This window comes from Merops nubicus, unplaced genomic scaffold, assembly GCF_000691845.1.
Source record: "Merops nubicus isolate BGI_N331 unplaced genomic scaffold, ASM69184v1 scaffold23586, whole genome shotgun sequence".
Taxonomy (NCBI): domain Eukaryota; kingdom Metazoa; phylum Chordata; class Aves; order Coraciiformes; family Meropidae; genus Merops; species Merops nubicus.
Window position 1 is genome coordinate 16,629 of NW_008614091.1, and position 23,099 is coordinate 39,727.

Here is a 23,099-nt window from a genome sequence, read left to right on the forward strand (position 1 = left end):
TCAAATCAGAGGTTCACAAATCCTTTCCTCTGGTATGTAACCTCTGCTCCTTCCCTGCTCTGCAGTGTTCTGCCCTTCCAGTTAGCTGGCAGTGTACTGGGGAAAGTATCCTATTTTTCCCAAACACAGGCAATATGGTATGCATGGCCCTGAGATCTCCGGGTTTCCCTGCAGGTTTTGGTGGGTGAGGGATCATATGACAGATGAGGTGTGCTGATGCTTTTCGTAGGATACTTTTTCAAATAATGTCTTTTATCCACTACTCACTTCTCAGATGCTTCAAAGACTTAGCCAAGTAATAGTCACAGTTAGTTAAGCTTTATTTCAACATTTGTTTTCCTAGTTTTGTCCTTCTTGTTCCTCCTTTGTTTTAGGTCAGAAGTATGTTTTTCTTGTGGTATTTTTAACCTGCTCTGCTCTGTGTAGGATCTTAGGTGGGGTAGGATTCAGAAGTGTATGAACTGATGTGGATAACATCAGTCAGGTTTTTTCTGGTCTGATGAAAGAATGTGAGGGTTTTGAAATATTTGCAATAGTATAGTGTACTTGCAAGGACTGACATGCACAGTCTTTGAAGTACTAATTTAGAAGTTGCAGTGTGAAGCTTATTCCTCTCGCTGTATTCAGAGAAGTGTTGACAGGTCATATTTTCATATAATGATATTCATTTCAACCACTCTCTGTATAGTCTATATAAGCTTCCTCAGACACTTATTAGGCAGTTTGAAAAGACAGGATAATAAAACGTTTTGCTTGGTCTTCAGTCCTGTTGCAGAGTCTGTCTTCATGGATATATGGTCATAATTTGTGTTTACCTGTTGGGCAGGTGCACTGTGCACTTTGCTTCACAGCCTCAATTGCCAGTTTCTAAGACTTAAAGTCCTATGGAAGCATTCCATGCCTCCCTTCTCTCATGCCCCACTCTCTGATCAAAGATGACCATGTAGGTAAGATACAGGGTGCATATCTATTGAGCAGACCAGTAAGTACCACTGTGCCCAGCACATGGATTAGACTGAGACTATAAAAAAATCATACTGTAATACAAAATCCGTAAGTTTAATGCTGTTCAGCCATATTCTTCTAGAGTTTACAGCTTTTCAGAGAGTTCAGCAATCATGTAGAAAAAAAATTACAAGGGAGCTTCATACAGAACTCCCGTTAACAGATTAACTGAAGGAAGAAGGAGAAATGACTTGCAGTGTCTCCATCCTTCCTCAGCCGATTTTGCTAATGTAAGAATATTTTAAATTTAATGAATAAATTGATTTCTACTTACTGTTGATGTGGGTAGCTATTGCATTTGTAATAATGATTGCTTCTGTCAGTGGCCAAAAGGCAAGGCTGAATTTAATTGAACATATATTTTGAAAATATATTTTCCTTTTAAAGCTTTGCACTTTTGTGGTACATTTACGTGGAATTACTATTCTGGCTTAGTGCAGGAAGACTTTAATTAAACCACTGTTAATTGAAAATTAGGGTAACATATTTCACTGGACGATTATCTGCTCATTACTATGGAGTAATGCATAGACTATCACTTGTTAGCTGTATTATTTTGCATACTTACTTCTGTGGAAGTCAGTAAAGCACTGACTATAATGCCGTGTTCATGTATATTATTTCCACAAACTTTAATACGAAAGTGCTGTCTGGATAAGAACCTCAAAACTATTAAGATATACTGCTTTTAAAAACATCAAGTATTCTGGTTTTTCCTGTCCCTTTCCCTCAAGCATTTTACACTTAATTTTATTGTGTTAGGAGCAAGTTCTCCAGTATTGTGGCAGAAGTAGAAGTAATTAATCCTGGTTTGCCTTGCAGCTTGGAGGGAGTGGGTGTGTGAAAATGGGTTGTCCATTTCTTACAAATACTGGGATGACATTCACGTTGTCTCATCTTTGTCTAGACAAGGATATGTAGTGGAAATAAGAAACCAGTGTGTAAATTCTAGTGATAAAATGTCATAGGTTCCTCCTGCTGATGTTTCAATATCTGTTTGGGAACATTAACATTTCTCTTTTGTAATCTGATGTCAGAAAGTCTGTTTATGTCATGTGATTTCTGTGTCTCATTTTGGTAGGGTGTCTCAAAAGGAGAGAGAATGAGGGAGAGGCAGCTGGCCATACATTTAAAGAAGTGGATTGGATTTACTACAACTTTTGTATGACATACAGGCAAATAATTTACATCCCCAGACAATCATTTCCTCATTTTTGCATGAGACCATTACCACTTCCCTTGTCTCAGCCTTCGCTGACCTAGCCTACTGAAATTATAAAATGTCTGGGAAACAAATGTTTTCTGAGTTCTGAATATGTACCTATTCACAGTCCTCATATAAAATGATCTTAGTGCAATGCAAAATACAGTCACAGGTAGTAGGTGACGTTCCATGCCAAATGATGCCTAGCATGTGTGTATTCTTTTCCTTCTGTTCTGAAAAGCAAGTGTACAAATGTCTTAAACACTTCAGTAAAATAAAAATAAAAAAACTGCAGTATTGCTTTGTGTTTGAGCTGACATTCATAGAATCATGGAATGGTTTGGGTTGGAAGAGACTTTAAAGATCTTCTGATTCCAACCCCCTTCCACCACATCAGCTTTACTCCTCTTTTATTCAGTGGAGTAGGAAGCCTGTGCATTTACAATCTGGTGACATGTAGCAAGATTTTGGCAAGGTAGAGATCTAGTTTGGGATCTTCAGGGATGGAAAAATCTGGGAAGAAAGTTCCTAGTGACTTGATACAAACGTTGCTGCTGTATTTTGCTGTTGTGCCAAGCAGAGCATATGGTTCAGACTTTGTGAAATGCAGAGGCATCAGTTGAATTTGAAGCACATCTTAAATAGTTCTATCTATGTTTTGGGTGTTGTTGGTTTTTTTTTTAATCAGAACATGGTCTTAATGAACACTGAGCTGAAAAGCTGTAGAAGTGCTTCAAGGTTATGTTGTGAGTGCTAATGCAATGCCAAGCTCCCATCTGAGGGGATATAGAGCTGTGATTTAGCACAGTAATTACAGGTGCAGTGTTCCTGGCTGTAACAATCTCTGGAGAAAGTTCCAGCTGAAGTTCTGGTCTCATGACCACACAATACTCCAAAGCACTGTTGGCAAGTGCTCCTAGACCTGTTTTCTGGAATTAAATCCTATTTGGGCAATTCTGTCTGACCTTTAAGGAGTGGATTTCTTGCTATTTACATTTTTCCTTTCTCAGTCGTTTTTCTAGACTATTGAGCGTATCTGCATGGTTAAATTGATTATACTGTCACATCTTGTCCTATCTTAGATGTGATAATATTTCATCTCTGGAAGAGGGCTAGTGCTGGAGGCAGCTACTGAGGATTGTGTTGCGGCTGGCCTTCAGTAGCTGTATAGGTAACCTGATGTGGGAAGGCAGAGGGATTTATCTGGGGCTTCCACCCACTTAATGTTAGCCCTGGGTAGCTGGAAGGTATTTAATATGTAAGTGCACAGAATTGAAAGGTGCCAACATGAATGATGTTATTTTAGATACTTGTTTGCCTTTTCGAGTTCATCTTGTACAAAAGAAAAATAGTCCTTTGAATTTTATTTTAGACTCAAATGCACCTAAAATGTACATGTTCTGTGCTTTTTTTTAAAAAAAAAATGTTAGGAGTTATACATCTTTGTTATCCAGCTTAGAGAGTTTGAATGAATGGTATTCTAAAGTTCTAAGAAGAATACTCTAGAAGCATTGGCAACATGACCTAACTTGTGTGTTGATGAAAGTTGTTTTACTTGTCAGTAACACTCCCAATGGGAATGCAAGCTGAGAGACACAATTCCAAGGATCTGAATAATTTAATGTGTTACCATACTCTATTTGGTCACAACCCAAGGCAGTGGGTTGTCTTGTTTTGTGTTTTCAAGCACTGACATGCCTGTTGAGTGTTTATGCAAGCTCAGATTTTTATTTTTAAACTAAAACACAGAAAATAAACCAAAAGATTATTTATGTAGCACACTAGTATGGGACTTTTTTTTTTTCAGTAATTCCACAGGCTAGTTTAGTCAGCTGGTAGCAGTTTAAAATTATCCTTGGTGTACGTTTAAATGTTTGTGATAAAAACCCAAAGAATTACGAACACCAAGCAGTTGAAAATGGTAGGCTCCAAAAGACATCATTTTAAGTAGTAAGTGGTCAATTCTTTCTGTACTCTGCTTTCAAAGTACATGGAAAAGGACTTCTGAGTGAAGGATCTGTCTGCAACTCAAATACAGAGCACGGACCTTTGTTTATTTAATCTCAATTTTCAACAAATTGTAATCGGAAAATTCTGTTTTATTTTGCACTACTTTACAAGACACATGGAAGATGATCTAGTGCTGCAGTTTGTGACACTTCTCTTCCAATTTATGTCAGTGCCCTTGAGCAACATCAAAATACAACCACTTGGATTTATCCATAGTCTAAGAAGGGTGGATTGCTGGGATAGCTCCTCCTCATAAGCCACGATGATATCTGTGTATCGGGAAGAGCTATTGTTATGAAACCCGTATTGTTGGTTTGTCACTCCACTGACCTATAAACATTTCCTTTTGGGATAGGCCCACAATTCTAACAGCACACATGAAGATGAGACATACAGAAAAAAAAAAAATTGTTAGGTTTCCTAAATGGACACAAAGTAAGTTATTTCAAAAATCGTCGAAGCACAAGGGCTTTAGAGTGACAATTTCTGATGTTGCTCAAAGCCGTTCTGCCCTGGCTTGCTGCATCAGACCTAGTGTCACACTGCCTTTCAGAGGGCTGTCAGGCTGATCACAGGGCTCACCACAAACCTCCAACTCCTGTTACTCGGTTTTACTCTTCTATTTCCCACCTGGGAAAAAGTTGGGGGAAAAAAAAAGAAAATAAAAAAATACAAACCAAGGGAGAAATAGAAGCTGATTTAGTGCAGACAGCCGTTATGCATTAAGCTATTATAATCTGTTTGTTTGTTGGGGTTTTTTTATTTTTAAATAGTATGCCACAAAATGTTAAATGTTGCACAAATACCTTTTTTTGGCATACATCTCATTTGGTTGTATTACATGTCAGCAGTCTGAAGATGAAGATGTAGGGCCTCAGAATTCATGAAATATGTGTAAGTAAATATTTTTTAAAATATTTCCTGTCTGCTCAGTCTGAGGAAAGCAGATATACAGTGTGTTTTAAAAACTCCATTTTTTTTAATAGAATGGCTGCATAGTGAAACAAAATTATGCATCTTCTTAATTGTAATTTTTCATGCATCATATTGTAGGAAGATACATGAGTAAAATGTGTGATGACCAAGAGGGAGTCCCTCTAATTAGTAGTGTTGGAAATTCTGTTTATAGCTCAGATAAAAGTATGGATTTAGGGTGCATGGGAAGCAACATGGAGACAAAGTACCTGATAGCACACGCTGCTTGGGACGGGTTGTTTCTGGGACAGTTCCTCTTCTTAACAGTCATTCTTCCCTGTCTGCTCACAACTTCTCCAGAGCCTTGTTGTCAAACTACAGAGGTTGTTCTTCTCCTGGTATTTTACTTTTCTTCAGTCCCTGTCAGGCACTGAACTTCACTGCTTTTTTTATCCTCGAGGAAAGAGAGTCTTTCATATCGATGCAGTAGCTGCCAGCTTGAGATCAAACCAATTCTAGCTGTAGTTATTTTTAACAGTACAACATAACAATCCATTATGCTCCAAATAGGTGGGGTTACTGAAAGCTTTATTTCATGTTCTTGTGTACAGGCAAAGTGACGGGAAGCAGATGTTCCCTTAGCGCACTCTGAAGTTAGGCCAGACACAGTAAGCAAAACTTCCTTACAGGTGCTTGGGTCTGAGTTAACAAGAAAACCAAATGCAGAAATAAAGGAATTGTCTGTTGTTATTTATTTGATTTTGACTTTGGTTTTTTTTTTTTTTTTAATTGGGGTAATTTCTATTCCCTTCAGCAAGGCATCCTGTCAAAACTAGTTGAGTTCTTTAGAAGCTGGTTTCCTTTTCCACAGTATAAGAAAAATGATGACATACTTCACCGACTGGTAAGTGATCACTTGGGTTTTTTTCATTTCCTTTCCTAATCCACAAGTCTTCCTCTCCTCTGTACCACAACATCTGAGCACCATCTTTAGTCTGTATTGTTGGTTTTGGCTCTAAGAGTTTTACTTATTCTTCAGATAATACTGGTTTGGGTTTTCAGAGTTACTGTGCCAGGCAAATTTGGCACACAGGAACAGGAACTGTATCAGCAGCCAGGTTGAAGATATTTGAAATGTGGAAGAGAAATTAAAATAAAATGTGTGAAAAATTAAAGAAACTCTTGAAAGCTGAAAGGAGTTAACCAGCAGTGTGCTACCCCCTGTGGTAGAAGGCAGTGTGGAGACACTGACTGAGAAGGTCCATCAGTCGCTCTAGCGCATGGCAGACAGCTCAAGACAGAAGGCTGTAGAGCTTCATTTCAGAGTTGCTTCACCCACTCTTTCACCTTCTTAGCTCAGGGTCTGCAGCACTGTGGTGCAGCTGTACTACCCCCGGACCCAGCCTGGCCTATTTTTTTCTGCACTGCTCTCCACAGTGCTTCTGCATTTGCAGAAAGTGAAGCAAACTAAGGCACCTCCCTTATAAGGCCTCAGAATGCAGTTGGGCATTAAGAGCAGGTGACAGCCATGTAACTGTCTGTAGGAAGAGGCAAGAACAGTTCTCCATACCTGTGTGCCCTCCCTCATTAATTCAGAAGCAGGTTGGGTGTTCATGTGCCTCACCAGAACTCGTATTCTCGTACTCTGAGAGCCTCCAGGAACTTTTAGGATCCAATTTAGCCTCTGTGGGGTAGACCTGAAGGATGATAGTTCTACCCCAGGTTGTTAAAAATAGTTTTATGCTGCCTTTACACTTATTCTCTGTAGCACCACTTTCTAGCCAGCTCAATCTCTAGCCTGGGATTGTCTGAGACCTGCTTTAACTTGCACCTCAGCTGCTTCAGGTTCCAAGTCTGGCTTGCAAATGTCACATCAGTCAGACTGTTCCAGAATCTGAAAGTTAGAATTCAGATTTATTTTTTTCTACTATGATGTAGGAATGATGTCTTCAAATGTAGCTTTCAAAAAGTGTTGAGCAACGTGAAAAGTTAGAGGTTTGCATTTCTTAGAGAGTTATGCCAAGTCAAATTGGTCTCTCTTCTGCTTTATCTCAAGAGGACAAAATTTCCTCTGAAGCATCTCATTAGTGATCTTTTGTTGTCTTTTTTTCCCTTCATCTTCCTGTATGAATCAAAGGTATTATCTTAACAGCTTTTTTTAGCTTACTTTCTTAAGATGAGGACACAACCGAAGAACAGGGAAAACATGTTTCTCCTGCTTCATGCCACAGTAGGTTACTGAAATGACACAGGATGTATTGGAGGAGGGCAGAGTTTCCTCTTGCACACAGTTCTGGAACAAATGTTTTCCATTAAAAGTAGAATGCAAGCTACTTCAAGTGGCATCAATGTATGCAATTAAACTTTTGACTAGCTATCTTATGGTTCTGTAAAGAATCTCATTCTATCAATAAGACAACTAAACAGATTTTGTACTGTGAAATGTCATACTTACACTCTTACCAGCTAGCTTCTGTTAGAGGGTTTTCAGAAATACTCTGCCTCCTGTAATCTGGCTAATTGCAAAGATGCACGTATTCAGTGTTTGTTGGGTTTTGTTATGACATTCTTAACTTGAAGTGTTTTGTAATTAAAGTTTGGTACAGTGTGCAAATTAACACCTGTTCAGGGGGCTTCTCTGATGGATATATTTGTCTGCAAGAGCTCTGTATTTGTCTTGCAGAGCTGTAGTAGTAGGAATTATTATCATGGCATCAAATCCACAAATTTGTAACTCCCTGAAATTTGCCTGGAGTTTAGCAAGTGTGAGGTCTTCAGAGTCCCATACTATTTCATGTTTGGATTGAGTTCCTTTGGGAAAGGCACAGAATCCTGCAGGAGGGGACTTCACAGCCTTAGCTCAGGGCTTCAGTCCAGTCCATTGGCCCTACAGTTATTAAGTGTCCACAGGTGACTTTTTGTTGACTTATTTGTAATACCTCTCTTTCTAATTTTTGTTCCTTAATGAGATAAATTATGCCATGACATTAAAAAAAAAAAAGAAATTTGCTGTTTTGTTAATGATATTCTAATAGATACAGTAACTCTCCAATTCTTAGGCAAATGTATTGGCACAATCTGTGGCATGTTTCCAGGTGTTGTTGCTATCTAGGTCAGATCAAAAAGTCAGTGAGATGCATCCTGCAAGTCTAAACTGTTAGGGAGCATGTCAGTTTTTAAAGTCAAGCAAGTTTAATAGAAGCGAAGTAGCTACTTGTGATATATTCTAAACATTCCTGTAGTATTTGGGACAGATTGTTGTCAGTAAAGTGTAGAGTGTCTGGGTGTTTTCCTTGATCTGCTAGCTTTATTTTTAGAATTTGTATATTCTTTACTAATACTTGTTTTTTCTCCTGCCCGTTTGTGGTAAGGATGTTGGATTTCGATTTGACACGCTCCGTACCATCCTGCAACAGGAAGTTCTGCTGCAGGAGGATGTGGAACTGATTGAGTTCCTTGACCCCAGTATCCTGTCTGCAGGGCAGTGTAAGCAACAGGAAAACAGACAGCTTCCAACGCTACGCTCCCTAGCAACTCCTAATATTTGGTATTGTACAGAATATCTACTACTATATTCACTGAAAACCAAGCAAAAAATGTATTGTGTGTTCTTTATATAAAATGCAGCAATGAAGTAACTACTTTTTTACTCAGGTCTGGGACTCTGGTCCAGTAGTCCCCAGATTTTCGTATAAGCCTGTTTTTTTCCCTTGAGTGTTTTATTGAAAGATTGAGTTTTAATCTGAGAGCTACATGAACATGAATGGTTATCTCCAAACCATAGTATGTGCTACATGGGGGAACTAACATGGTCAATTAATTAATTTCTAAAAGCTATACAGTGGTGATTTCGATAAATGAGACATGACTGTGAAGACTGAATTGAAAGTGTTTTTTTTTTTTTCCTGTGGTCTTCATAAAATACGTGTGCAATTAATTTTCAGATGCAGAATAGCAGAAGGACAGACTAAAGAATATTTAAATAAAATGCATTCAAATCAGCAGAAGCTGGTGAAATTCGCCTTAGAATGTTGAAGGAGCTAGCTGCAGGAGTGTCTGAACAGCTGCCACCTGTGTTTGAAAAATAACAAGGACAATGGGTGTTCTGACAGAATGACCTGCCAGAAATGGACAGGAATCAGTAGATAGAAACATTTCATAACACAGCCCAATGCCATGTTTTCATACACGTTTGGAACACAGATAAAATTATTGTAAAGCCACAGCAGGTTAAAAGAGCCCAAGTGTTTAAGTTGTAATATGTTGTTATTGACGTTCTCTGTCAAACGAGAACTTTTGAATCACGTTTTTCCAGTGGTTTGTCCTGCTCCTAGAGAAATTTCTCCTGGCTTGGAGAAATATATTGAGATCAGGAGAAAAATCAATGAAGGTGAAAATCTAATGCTACACGTGGGAAAGAAGAATCAGATTAACAAACACAAAGTGGTGAATAATTGGGTAGGCAGTACTACTTCAGAAAAGGGTCTGCACATCATTGCAGAGCATAAATTGAATGCATTGGCAAATGTTAAAAAAAATGGCAAATCTCATCCTGGTGTCTGTGTTATCAGGACATGGGAGGTTACTCATACATCTGTTTCCTTAAGCCTTCTGTTAGACGACAGTGTCTGATTTTATCCACACTTGAGGAGGCGTAGGTAATTTATAGACAGTCCACAGCAAAACAAGAATAATCATGAGCTTAAAAGAAATAATCTTCCAGAGGCATTAGAGAGAGCTGGGGTCGTTTGGCCACAATGGAGAAATTCGAGGTAGGATAGAACAGTGTTACGATGTGTAGAAGGTAGTTAATAAGAAGGTGGTGATCAGAAAAGGGAAGATTCATGAAAGTAATAGGATTACGTTTGTAAATATGTATGTCATATGATTACCTTGTGTATGCAGAAGTTAACAGAGTGTGTGTCTGTCCTTTTTAAAAGTAATTGCATATCTGGAGTATTTTAATCCTGGACTGTTACTGAAACTTATCAGTAGCCCTAAAGAGTTAAGACCTGAAAAGCTTGTTGATACATGGCCACAAGACTATCCAGAAAATAGAAACCCAGAGATCGTGTCTTATTTTAGAGATGGGAAACATTCCTTGTAGATTCTTCCAAAACTAAATACAGGATATGCAGGTTTAAAGGGTGAAGAAAGTTAATATTTTTCTTTCCAAATAATCTGAAAAAGTAAAGTTGTTATGCACCTTAAAGCCCATATCCCATCCATCTCTGTGAAGACTCATAATTTTACAGAACTGCAGCTATAATAATATATATGAAATACAGTGTATTTTCTAGCACTTATTTTTGTTGAATTTTTCTAGGTGAAAATAAGAGCTTTATGAAGTTTTTAAAATGTCCTTGAGAAATAACTGAACTGAGATACTAATACCTCTTTTCTTTAAGGATTTTTGAAAGCTGCCAAATTTGTTTTAAGTGATTATTCAAGGCACCTTTATAAAAATGTGTTAAAATCTAGTGGTGTGTTGGTGTCCAAGTTAAATGAGTCAGACTCTGGAAAAAATAAAGCTGGCATTACTTGAGAGTTTTGTTACCAAAAGAAACATGCCCTTCCCTACTGTAGTCTTGAACCTGGAAGTACAGATATTCCAGTTCCAACCCACCCTGGCTTATAATGCTGAGTAGTCAGGTTTTTTTTTTTTTTCCTTTTTCTATTTTCTTTTAATTTTTAAAAAAAACAAAGTCATGCATGTAAGATAAACTGACCTCTCAAAGTGGTACATTATTCTTCTACTCATGGCCTAAAAAAAAAGTGGAGAAATGTTTCCTTAGAGTATACTGACCAAGTACTGTAATGTACTTACACATCTAAATCTGCCACTAGGAGCAGTTTTCAGTGTTTACAACTCCCATCAGGACCTACATAAAAGCCCTGTAATAAGATGCCATAATCTCAAAAACTTCATGATTTTCCCACTTGTTTGACCTCAAGAATCTGTGGTTGATGGTACTTTTTCTGTTTGCAGGGATGTCTCATTTTTTCTTGCCTTTGTAAGTGCACTGCTTATGCTTCCTTCGTGGTGGAAGGAGTCATCATGGCTGCCGTGGGGACTGGTTCTGCTTGTCTATGCAGTCTTCCGACTGTGGGGCACGTGGAGGACAGCCAAGCTGCAAATGTCCCTGCGAAAATACTGTGTCCAGCTGGAAGAAACAGTGGCAAATAGCCGAGCTTTTACTAATCTTGTGAGGAAAGCTCTGCGACTCATTCAAGAGACTGAAGTAATTTCCAGAGGATTTACCCTGTGAGTCTATATTTCACTCTAACACACAGATCCATTCAAGCCAGATGTCTTCTAGAACTGTCTTGTTATGCTGTCTCCCATAACAAGTGGAATACTTAAAAGCTTTTTCATTTACATAAAATAGTATCATTACCATTCAGACTAAAGTATGAATTTTAACAACTCAGTGTTAAAACCCTGCTTCATCTTGAAGGAGAACTGTCTCACAAAACTCACATGCATTTGAAATCTCCTGCTCTGCTAGCAGTGAAATACATGAAGAAATGGAGCTTGAACCAATTTAGTTAACTATTTTGGGGACTCATTCTGAGGGTTGTTTGTTTGAGGGGTTTTCATATCTTATACTACCCAATCTACATAAGTAAACTGACCTGCAAGTAATCATTTTAGAAATGAATATCTGAATGTTTCAGAAAACAAGATGACATGAAAACTATTCTATTTTAATTTAACAAATAACAGTCTGAAGTACTGAGAACACAGCAATCAGCAGAGGCCGTTAGAGGTCATTTCCCACCTCAAATAAAGTTTACAATACTCTTTTTTTCTTGCATACAAGTGTTCAGATGTTTAGATTCTTAAATTATTTACTGCTGAATTTGCCTCTCATCCACTTAAGGGATGTGAAAGTGTTCCTGGTTATTTAGCTCTTGTAGCTATCTGGTAAGTTTTGCTTATTTGCTATGTGAAAGATATCAGAAGATCTTCAGTGTATGCAATGATCCCAAAGTGAACAGGCCCACTTCGGTGCGCTCTCATTGCCCTACATGCTTTTCCCTTGTGACAAGCTGTGGTTACCTATGTGCCTGTGTCAGGTAGACCTAAGGTTAAAGGAGGTGGGAAACGCCAACAGCTAAAATCCATTTGACTTCTTTTTAAAAACAATTAAAAATTCCCTTGTGTGCAAATTTTTGTTTTTGCGAGACCAACTATTCTTTACTCAGGCACATGTTTTTGCATGCAAGCTTGAAAATGTAGACTTAACATTTTTAATTCATTTTCTAGCTTGAGATACCTTCAGTATGCTTCGTTGAAGAAATGTTTTATTCTCCCTTTGGAACACGTATGCCTGTCTTCAGTCTGCTTAGTTATGTGTTTTGGTTTGGTTTTGGTTTTTGCTGAAGAAGCATATACTTAAGCAACAGGCAGTCTTATCTTTGCAAATGGGTTCTTAAAAGAAATTATTGTTAGGGCTTGTCCAAATTACAGATGAGAAAAATATTTGGATTTTTTCCTAAGTTTAAGCGAATGAACTTGTGGTCAATGTCTAAATTGCTGGTGTCTTGTTCTTTTACTACATGTCTTAGATAACAGATTAACAAAAAACAGACTGAACTTTACACTGATGCTTGATCTAAGTAGCCTCCTTACTTAAAACTTTGGCAAGCTTTTCAAAAGACTTTGCAGTATGGATGGAGTGGGAGAAGTCTGACTGTGCCAGCATCCTCATTGGAACAATTGTCCAGTATGACGAAGTCAGTGCTTTACAGGTTGTGGTTTGGGTTAGCCTGAAGGAAGTTCTGACTCCAGAATGTCCTTTCCTGCATCCACAGGTCCAGGAGGTGCTGCTGCACCGGGGACCGTGATATTCTTTGCTTGAGATGGTGCTTCACGTATGATCCAAAAAGCAAGCTACATCTCTTCTCTTCCAGAATTTTGCTACAATAAACCTTAGCAGAACAAAGTTTAGTATGTCCTTGTGTAGTAATGTTGTCAGAATGTTAATGCTTGTTCAGGAAGAGTCACATGGCAATAGAAATGGTTGCATCTGAAAAGTTAACAAGTGTCTTCTTGTGTCATTTTACATCCTTGAAGGAACAGGATTTCAACCAGGTAGCACAGTATCCTGTTCAATGATATGTATGCTGCTGTTTTCATGCACTGCTAGCTCAGCGTAGTTTGGACTGTGCGCTAACCATGTTGTGAACAGAAGGACACTGAAGCTGACATTTAAATGATGCTGAATTCAGATTCTGACTAGCTGTACTTAGCTAAACTCTGATATGGCAAGCCCAGGTCTTCAGCTTTGGCCTGAAGCTCCTTGTGTTCCACCCGTTTTTTCTCCCCATCGCACCATCCATTGCTACATTCTCGTAGGCTAATTTACATATGCTTTGAAATATCTATGGCTTTGCTTTATTCTACTGTATTTGCCCCTTGTTAATTGATATTTGACTTTCTGTGTAAATGTTAAAGCATTCTTGATGAGGTTTTGGTCAGCTGTCCACTGGTTCACTGTTTTCCTACTGTGTGGTAGTGACTGCTGCATGCTTAACCAATTCAAGCATCATTTTGTCTTCATTCCCCTCCCACCCAGAAAAAAAAAAAGCCACAGCAGCCACTTGGAGAAGGAACTAAGAACCCTGTCAGGCCTCTTATATTTTAGCTGCTCTCAAAGGCAACTGGATAGTCTGATTTCAAAATGGCCTTCAGGAGTGTTTGACACAGCTGTTGGCATTTCAGGTTTGTCTGTGTGGTACAAGCTCAGTGATGCAGAGGTGGCTGAGACCCCACCAGAGTAGTTTGGATTGCAGAAATTGCATAGTCAAGGTAGGGCAGTGCTCTGCTCAGGCAGAATGACAGTGTTTCTGTCTAATTGCTTCATTAGCAAGTAGACAAATGAAGCCTGATCACGGGTTGCAGCCTGGAATTTCTGCTGGGTAGTGAAAGTATGTCCATTGTCTTGCACATTATAAAATGAAAAATGGAGGAATACATAATGAAAGGCTGCAGCAATAAGCAGCAAGTAGTTACATCTTGGGCTGTCACTGAAATAATTAGCTTTTCTCCAAAACACTCCCTTTCTACTGTATTTAAACTAGAGTCAAATTCTACAAGCACTTATTGGTATATATAGCATCGTTATAGAACTGCTTGCATGTTGGAGTGCAGTAACAGGTTTTTATTAATGTGTCTATGCAAGTTTGTTAAAAGTTGAGAGCTTTTAATTTGGCTTGTGAGATTAATGGAGAAATAAGTCACTGTTCTTTACAAATAAAATGTATTTGAAGCAGTAGGAGAGAGGAAATTCACCCATAACTTTTTTTTTCTTCTTGCTATTTGTGGCTGATATGCAAAGCTGATAACATTTTGTAAGTCCAATTAAAATATATAGAAGATAAATGGGACATTAGGAAGTTCAGGATATGTCTGGCACAGACATTTATAGTAAGTTATACTAATTTAAGATTCCTGTAATAAAGAAGAATTATTTTATAAAAGTACTGAAACAAGCCTTCCCTGGAGGGAAGCAAATTGTTTTGCTGAATACAGGCAGGACATGCTCTGTGTGTGTTCTGTATAGGAGCTGGAAGTGCTTACATAGCTGTAGCAGAACACTGATCTTTTTCTCTTTTTTACAGTAGAAGAATTTTGCTCCTTTTCTTTGAGCCTCCTTCTGACAGTTCACCCAAGGCTTGAGTCTACAAACTGATGTGACAGTTTATGCATAAATACTGCCAGTTGTTACCTTCAAAAGCTCGGGGAATGTTAAGAGATTGGCATGTGCTACATTACATGCTGTGTTCCCTAGTGAAATTTATGGCAAGAGTAGCGTTTTAAATTTACATTTAGAAACTGAAATTAATACAGTTTGGTTTTATTTTATTCAGACTTTCAAGTACTTTATGACATGTTATATAAACAATTTTAATGTCACTCATAACTTAATATGGTGTGCAGATATTTGAATACGGTATTTAAGCTAGGGTTTTCAGTATACTGCAGTATTTGGCATGAAACTCCTTGTTATTCATATTTAACATACCGATATGGGTCCAGCCTTGCTCCCTGGGTGAGCTGCGTTGCTCTTCACGTTTGACAGCGAAGGCCATAAGCTGTTCCCTCACAGTCAATGTACAGCATGGTCCAGCTGAGCGTATGCAGGAGGACCAACATTTTTCCAGCAGGGTCAGGTCTGCTGGCTTAGCTGGCTCTTTACTTGTCTGAGCTAGAGAGAGAGTCACCAATGCAGCAACCCACCTCAGCCTTGCCAGGTACCCTAAGCTCTTCCCTTTTGAGTGACCATGGACACAAAATCAGCTCCTCAACATACCCTGGGAAAGGTAGGAGCAGAAGCAGGATTCCAGTCCCCAAACAATTCAGCACAATTCGTCGTCCTGTTGTCCACACTATGTCTATTCCTGAGTTGATTCTAGTAAAAACAGTCCAGCAAGTAGAGTGAACTTAAGCTATTTCCAGTGTCTTTGTCATAGGTTTGGCATCAGACTGTATATAAATAGACATAACTGGATATTAATCTTTTGTTTCCTTTTCTACAGCTTAATGTTATGGAGACATATTTAGCTTTCATCCAGTTCACAACTCAGGTTCTTTCCAGATGGGTCAATTTCTTATGATTCTAAAGCTATTCTGAAGTATATTCTAATAGTCAAATGGCACAGTTTCTTTCAAATGGTATATTCACCTAATGTATTTTCAAATATGCTTGTATAGTTGCATACATTTCATGTGTCTACCTGTCAGACTCCCACAAATAACAGTGTCATTCATTGCATGATGATAAAATCTATGTCACCACTCAATATTTCTTTTGGCCTAGACAAGATTCTGCATGGAGAAGGTTGAAACAATATTGGTTTTCATGCACACCACAATATGTAGCAGCACATTTTTTTCTGCAAAATTATTTTAAAGAACAAATTTGCATATAAAGAGGTATATGTTAAATATCCATGTGTTAAAACTTCCAAAGCTTACCAGTGGGCTTGTGATAGTTTAGTATCAGAGACAATGTTACAGCCTGTCTACCTTTAGTATATAATTTTGGAAAACTGGAGGACACAAATATCTTCAGTTTTGCCATGGCTCGGATGAGAATAGAGTCAGGCTTCTAATGAGGAATCCTGCCTGCTGATCTGAAATTTTGATTAAATCTATTATTGAAATGATTTCTTCTTTTCTTTTCTTTTCTTTTCTTTTCTTTTCTTTTCTTTTCTTTTCTTTTCTTTTCTTTTCTTTTCTTTTCTTTTCTTTTCTTTTCTTTTCTTTTCTTTTCTTTTCTTTTCTTTTCTTTTCTTTTCTTTTCTTTTCTTTTCTTTTCTTTTCTTTTCTTTTCTTTTCTTTTCTTTTCTTTTCTTTTCTTTTCTTTTCTTTTCTTTTCTTTTCTTTTCTTTTCTTTTTTCTCTTCTCTTCTCTTCTCTTCTCTTCTCTTCTCTTCTCTTCTCTTCTCTTCTCTTCTCTTCTCTCTTCTCTCTTCTCTCTTCTCTTCTCTTTCATAGTTACTGAGTGGTTTGAAAAAGTTTTCTAAGTAATGGAATAAGAAAACTGATGTACTGTCTTTTAAAAATACTTTAGGACATCTGTACAGTTGTATCACATTTTACTTTTCAAGTTTGCTTGACAGGGTCAGTGCTGCTTGCCCATTTAATAAAGCTGGACAGCATCCTAGCCAGCATCTGATTGGTCTCCGGAAAGCCGTTTATCGATCCGTCAGAGCCAACATCCGAGCTTCAAGACTGGCTACTCTATACATGCTGAAAAAATATCCTTTTTGTAGAACCCCGAGTTCAAATACTCCATGTGACCTACCTGTAATTGCTCAAATGTTTAGAGCTAGTATACCTAGAAACATAGAATATCTAATTACATACCTAAACAAGGCAAAGAAAAGGGAGCATAGTAAATTGAGGCTTATGCTTGGTTTGGAACATTCTTATAATTTTGGGGTTTTTTTGTGTACTGCGCAGTGTGAGATAAGACTCTGCGCACTAAAAACTGTCCTAGTTACTACCAACCCGTGTCTTTGGTGTAAGTACTGATAATGTGTTTCAGAATCCTTCAGGATTTTGTTTTATAATTCCTCTTAGCCATCTTTTTCCTTCCACCAAAATGCCTTCACTTGACATCCCCGTGTTCAAAGATAAGTTGATCTCCTGTTTCGCACAAGCTGGCTGAAACTCTGATTGCATTTATTAGCTAAAAGGCACATTTAAGAGCAACGAGTTTCTTCTCTGAATCAAAGCAGAACATTTTGTCAAGATTCCATTTTGTGAAACGTCATCTGTATTTCCTTGGTGCATTGTATACTTTCTTTAATGGCATTAGCATTTCAAGGGGTTTTCTGTGTTGTACTTACTGTACTATCTAGGAAACAACGTCTTCACTGTGTATTATCCCCGTTCTGACTTTTACAGTTCTTTTTAGTAACTTCTGCTTTGCACAAAATCAGAATATATTCTCAACTTTAACTCCTCTAGGTTATTTGAGCAGGAATTAATGAATGCTATTTGAAATTCACTTTTTCTGAGTGTTGTGAGAGATATGAATCACTCTTAGTGACTTGCACTGGCAAAAGCAAAATAAAATGCTTTCATTAGAGAAAAAGATATTAAAGAAACATTCCAAATATTTAAAATTTGGATTAATATTACAAAATTACATTAAAAACACCCAAAGGGTTTATTTTAAATTTTTTTATTTTAAATTTTGTTTTACTGGATGTTGCTTTGCATTTTTATTGCAGAGGAGACGTATGTCTATTTAGGCAAGTGAAAAACTGAATTATTTTTGCTTGGAACAATTTCCAATAAGAATGTAATACACAAGACACCTCCTAGTCTCACATGCAACAAAAAGTAAATCTTCCCAGCAAATACACTAAAGATCAGCTCTTAGTTCCACTGATAGCTGATCATTCTGTAGGGCAATTTTCTCTTTGAAGAATAAGGAAGTAGTAATTTCTTAAGAGTGTGAGCAAGTTCATAGGACAGACTTATAACTTGGAGTAGCTTGAATTTCTCACAGATACTATGAGGCCTTCCTGTTAGATCTTTAGGTGGGAATGTGCTTTTGAAGAGCCAGGTATGAATATTAAACTGTTACACATAGGGGTACGTTAGTGTTCTTGCTTTTCTTTAGGTAAATAAGATCAGCTTCCTGGCAGAGGTTAGACGTTCACTGTACTGAATGCTGGTTTTGACAGTTTATTATTAAGTAGCCTTCACCCAAGCTGATAAGGAATGTAAGTTAAACAGATGAATGGAATATTTTCACAAAGAAATAGAAAAATTTAAGTAACATAAGGTTAGATACTGTATTTTGGCTTTTATAGAGAACAGTGGCACTCCGTGCATTTTGGAGCAAAGTGCATGAAGGTTGGTTGTGCGTATGTTCGTGTGTATGCATTTAAGTTTTCTGAGGGTTTAGTCCTTAGGAAGCTGATGGGGGCATGGGATCAGTTCTCTGCATTCATCTACCACATAAAAATGGGAGTGGGAGGGCTACATAGAGGAGGGCAAGGCATGAGGTGCAAGAGTCCATTGGGAATCCCTTGCCAAGACATAACATCAATGTGGCTTCTTTGGTCAAACCACATGTTTGGGAGGTTCCCTGAAAATTTATATTTTTTTTAGCACAACTTAGAAATTCATGTGCCCAAACTGCTTTTTATGATGGTCCTACTGTTGGAAATGTCTTATTGCAGGAAAAGATTATCAGGGACTATAATTAGTCTCTGAGATGACTGGTCCTGAAGGGTTTTGCCCTGACTTTTCAATCGCTGATGGAGTTTCCATCCTTATTCCATGTGCTCCATCTGCTGGGCATGTTGTCAGTTTAGAATAGACACCGTATACTTGAGGCAGCTGCTGGTGGCACTAATAATGTCCTGTTCCTAATTAATTTACATTGCAGGTTTTTGTCTGAACACTTATTAGGCTTCTTTCTTCTTGGACTTTGGGGAGAAATTGGGAAGAAATGGGTGTGTTTCTTTGTTTAGAGCCTGGACACTTACTATTGCTGTTTCCTGGGACACAGAATAGAATTTTTTATGCAATGTTCTTCTACTCAAGTGGAAAAAATGTTCTTGAATAAATAACTTCTACAAGTTCAATCCTATGAGAATTCAGCATGCGGAAAATTTGGGAGTGAAAGCGGGTGGAACTTGTAGCTTCCTCAGAAAACATATTAGTTGGACAAGAGACAACTGCTTCTAATCAGCTTTACGTGCCCCAAGAGATGAGAGCATTCAGTTTGTAAATTAAAATATTAATTAGAAGAAAAATTGTTTAAATGAAGGCCTTATTTTACTGAATGCTTTACAAATATTTAGATAGATTTCTTTGGAACAAATGGGCTTAAGTTTTAAGTTTCTCTTTTAAAGCAAATTTCATTATTTTGTGGCTGGATAACTATATCCAAAATGCACATAAATCATGACCTGTTCTTCCTCCCCCTTCCCCAGCATGATGTTGGCCTAAAATTATTGCTATTTTAAAATAAATGCTCTTTATTAATTTATTTTTGCTCTTAATTAATTTTTTTTTATTAAATATTTATTTATTTATTTATTTATTTATTAATGCTCTCTGCTGCCTAGTCTATGAACAATTTTTATCTGTCTTCTGCTATCAGTCATATTGTGCTTGCTTCCTCCTTTCTGAGCATTTCTGAGGACTGGAAATGTACAGTTTCCTACTCAGGATTTAAATGTGCTGAATAGAGTTGATAGATAACAGTTCACTGCTATTCCTTGCCAAGATCATGGTGGCACTACAGCAATGTAATCAGTAAAATTCATGGTATGACAATTGGGGTGTTCCTGTTCTTTGCGGTACATCTGAAATGTCAAAGAGCAGTTACTGTAGAGATCTCTGAGTGGTCCCTCCACAGACAGAACTCATGGGGAATTTACGTCGTCCTGAGTTTGTTCTGTAACATAGGCTACCTTTGAAACTTAAAATTTCACAGTTGTTCTCTTTCCTCTGTTAAATATTTGATTTCTGGTTTAAGATTGACATGAGCTACTTCTTGGAAACAATATTTAAAGATAAGATCTTTTTTCTCACTTGAAAGGGATGCAGAGATTTTTCATCAATCTGTTTTGTTTCTTTTTCTCTGCTTGTATTTAGTTGTAGGTGGTTTTTTCTTTTCTGTGCGTTTAATGCAAAAGTTGCTTTGTTAACCAACTTAACTCCAGCTAAACCTACCCTTTGAACTCGGAGAGTGACAACGTGACCAGCTACATCTGTGTGGTCCCCTTCAAGGAGCTGGGTCTGGGACTGAGTGAAGAGCAGGTCTCTGAAGAGGAGGCACACAATCTAACCGATGGCTTCAGCTTGCCTGCTCTCAAGGTAACTGCTCCTAGAAGGACATAAGCATCCACCCAGGCTCCTGCCAAAAATCTCTCTCGGTTGTCATGAAGCCCCATGGCGTGTACATGCTAGCCTGTAGTAACAGGGTCAGCTGAGGGAGAGATGTAATCGGTCTCCTACCATGTGTTTCTACATTAATTGGCATTTAGATGATTTCTTTTTGCGTGCAGTTGAAAAGAAATTGCACAATACAACATGAGGATTTTTTTTCTGCAAATCACGTAAATTCAAGCCAGTGTTTTTATAATCAGCTTGATCAATCTTCTTCTTAAACATGATTTTGGGCTCTGTGATTCTGCTTGATCCCAGATGAATAAAATAATTTCCAGAGTTGTACTTATGTCTTTTTTAGCTAGTCTTTTGACTTGAATAAAAGGAGAGACATCAGAAGACATCAATTAGTTGTAATTGCCAAAGGGAATAGCTGCATTTAGTTACACTGAGGAGTAGAAATCATAAGCTTGGACCCCCACTCCTATGAGCCAGTGTGGTTCTTTGATCTTTGAAAAACATTTAACTGAGCAGAATGACAACTATATAATGACCATTTTATCTATTTTGTTTTGAGTTGTTAGGTAGTTTTAATTTGCATTAGTCAGTATTTGCAGTTGGAAGGAAGACCTAATTTGAATGCAAGCCTTCCACATTCTACTGCTGAAGCAGTTCCCTTTTAATGTTATTTTTTTAAATGGAAAATTCCATTATTAAGTGACTTCTGTGTTTCTGTGGGGTTGACTCTTGTATTTTATTCACTTAATTCCTAGACCTTGACTTCTTTTGTTCTGACAGTAAATGTTACCAGTAATAGTGATTGCTAAGCTTTGAAGCTTGGTCTAATTAGTTGTAAGCTAAGAGCTACATCAGGTGTAAGCTTTTTGGATTTTTTCTTGCCTTTTCATTAGCTGAAGTTCTAATTGCAACCATGCAAGACCAGTTATTTACCCACTTCTATTTAAACACAAGAAACCAGTCATAGGTGCCCATGCTTGCTAAGACTTCGTTTACCTGCAATTTGCAGTAATTTAACTGAAATCTCTTTTAGTTAAACTGGTTGGGTTGCTTTCTGGATACAGTTAAGCTCACAACAAGTAAATCTCAGTTTATATTAACATGATAGTGATGTAGGCTGTGTGTGGTGAAGCTAAACCAAGCTAAATTACCATAAATCGGTCCTAAGCAGATTCCTATGTAGATAATAAAATAGGCATACTTTGATAACCTTGGGACATACTTAGGTTACAAGCCCTGTAGGGTTTGTTTAGTGTGAGAGGGCTTGTCTTTGTATTAAAATGCAGAGAGAATACAGGCATGTATTCAGACTTAGTTAATATTTTTATCTTCATTTAAGCCCATGTCTAGGCTATGACAAATGTAGCCTGTGCCTTTTGTCTGCCTTGTCCTTGAACTAAACCAATTTAGAGAGTGAAAATTTTTGACATAAGAGAAAACACCAATTCAAGATGAGGAAACCCAGTTGGATGTTTTGGGTGAAGTTTAATTGTTGGTAAAAATCATCAGAAGTCATTGACAGAGCAAGCTATTTGCAACTCCAAATACATCTGGAATTTCCTGTTCTCTAATTTTTGTGCCATTTTTCCAGGTAGGTTTTGGATTATTATTATCAATTCCTGAAGTCCACTACTTTTGTGTGTTGCTTTTTTCACTGCTTTTGCCTTATCTGGTGGAAGGGATTGGTCTTTTTTTGTGCTTATTATAGCATGACTTTCTGTCCAGGGCACCACACTTTTGGGGACACTTGGGTGATTGCTGCCAATTTGTTTGCTTTTTATTTTAGCATCCAGCCAAATCAAAGTCTTGCATGTGTGACCCAAATTAATTTAATGTTAATCTGTGTTCATTTTTCTCCTAACCATCTTTTGTGAATTGAGAATTTTATATATATATGTAACAAAATACATCCAAGTAACTTTTATATGCCCTTGGTGTATATCAGACCACATCTATCTAAAGGCCTTTTAATTTTTGTGTTACTGTTCTGAATGTTTTGCTGTTGATTGTTTGCACACTGGGAAAAAATACTACTTGTCCATAGTAGTGAGTACAAAGATGCAAATGTATTAAAACAAAAATTGTAGATCCAAAATCTTAGAACAAGTAAATTGTTAGCCCTATCCTGTAGGTGGGGCAGGAGGGTGTGGGAAAAAGCATGACAAGTAATTCCTTTGTCTTCTTCAGTCTGGAATGCTTGACAACAGATTTCAGACCCTCATAGTCACCTACAGTTGATCCCTTTTAATGAGGGTCAGTACTGCAAAGTGCCATAAGCTTTCCTTTTTCATTTTAAAAATCTAAAATTCTACTGTTCTGTCATGAAGTACTGAGCTAACAGCCTTCTCTATATTTAAGAAAACAGTTCATTCATTGGAAGTTCTCAAGAAACTGAAATGGAGGGTTTCCTTGCTCCCAGAAGGACTGACCTCAATTATACAACCTCAATTATACTGACCTCAAGTATACAATTTATAACACTGTGAATCAATTAATTTCTTACAAGCCTTTTCCTTTTTAGTGGCATTGGTGAAACTTCTCACTTTGGCTGAGAAAAAAAATTAACAGCTCAGCTTTC

General features: G+C 37.6%; 1 protein-coding gene across 1 annotated transcript in view; it reads left to right on the forward strand.

The window, feature by feature from the left end:
* VEZT (vezatin, adherens junctions transmembrane protein) overlaps window positions 1-23,099 on the forward strand; it is a gene marked incomplete at its 5' end in the record, with an annotated part of 36,808 nt that overhangs the window by 1,391 nt on the left and 12,318 nt on the right. Inside the window, 5 exons of the mRNA XM_008942073.1 lie at window positions 5,949-6,038; window positions 8,506-8,681; window positions 11,124-11,399; window positions 16,765-16,902; window positions 20,344-20,491. Coding sequence (XP_008940321.1) covers window positions 5,949-6,038; window positions 8,506-8,681; window positions 11,124-11,399; window positions 16,765-16,902; window positions 20,344-20,491 — 828 coding nt within the window. The remainder of the gene's footprint in view (window positions 1-5,948; window positions 6,039-8,505; window positions 8,682-11,123; window positions 11,400-16,764; window positions 16,903-20,343; window positions 20,492-23,099) is intronic.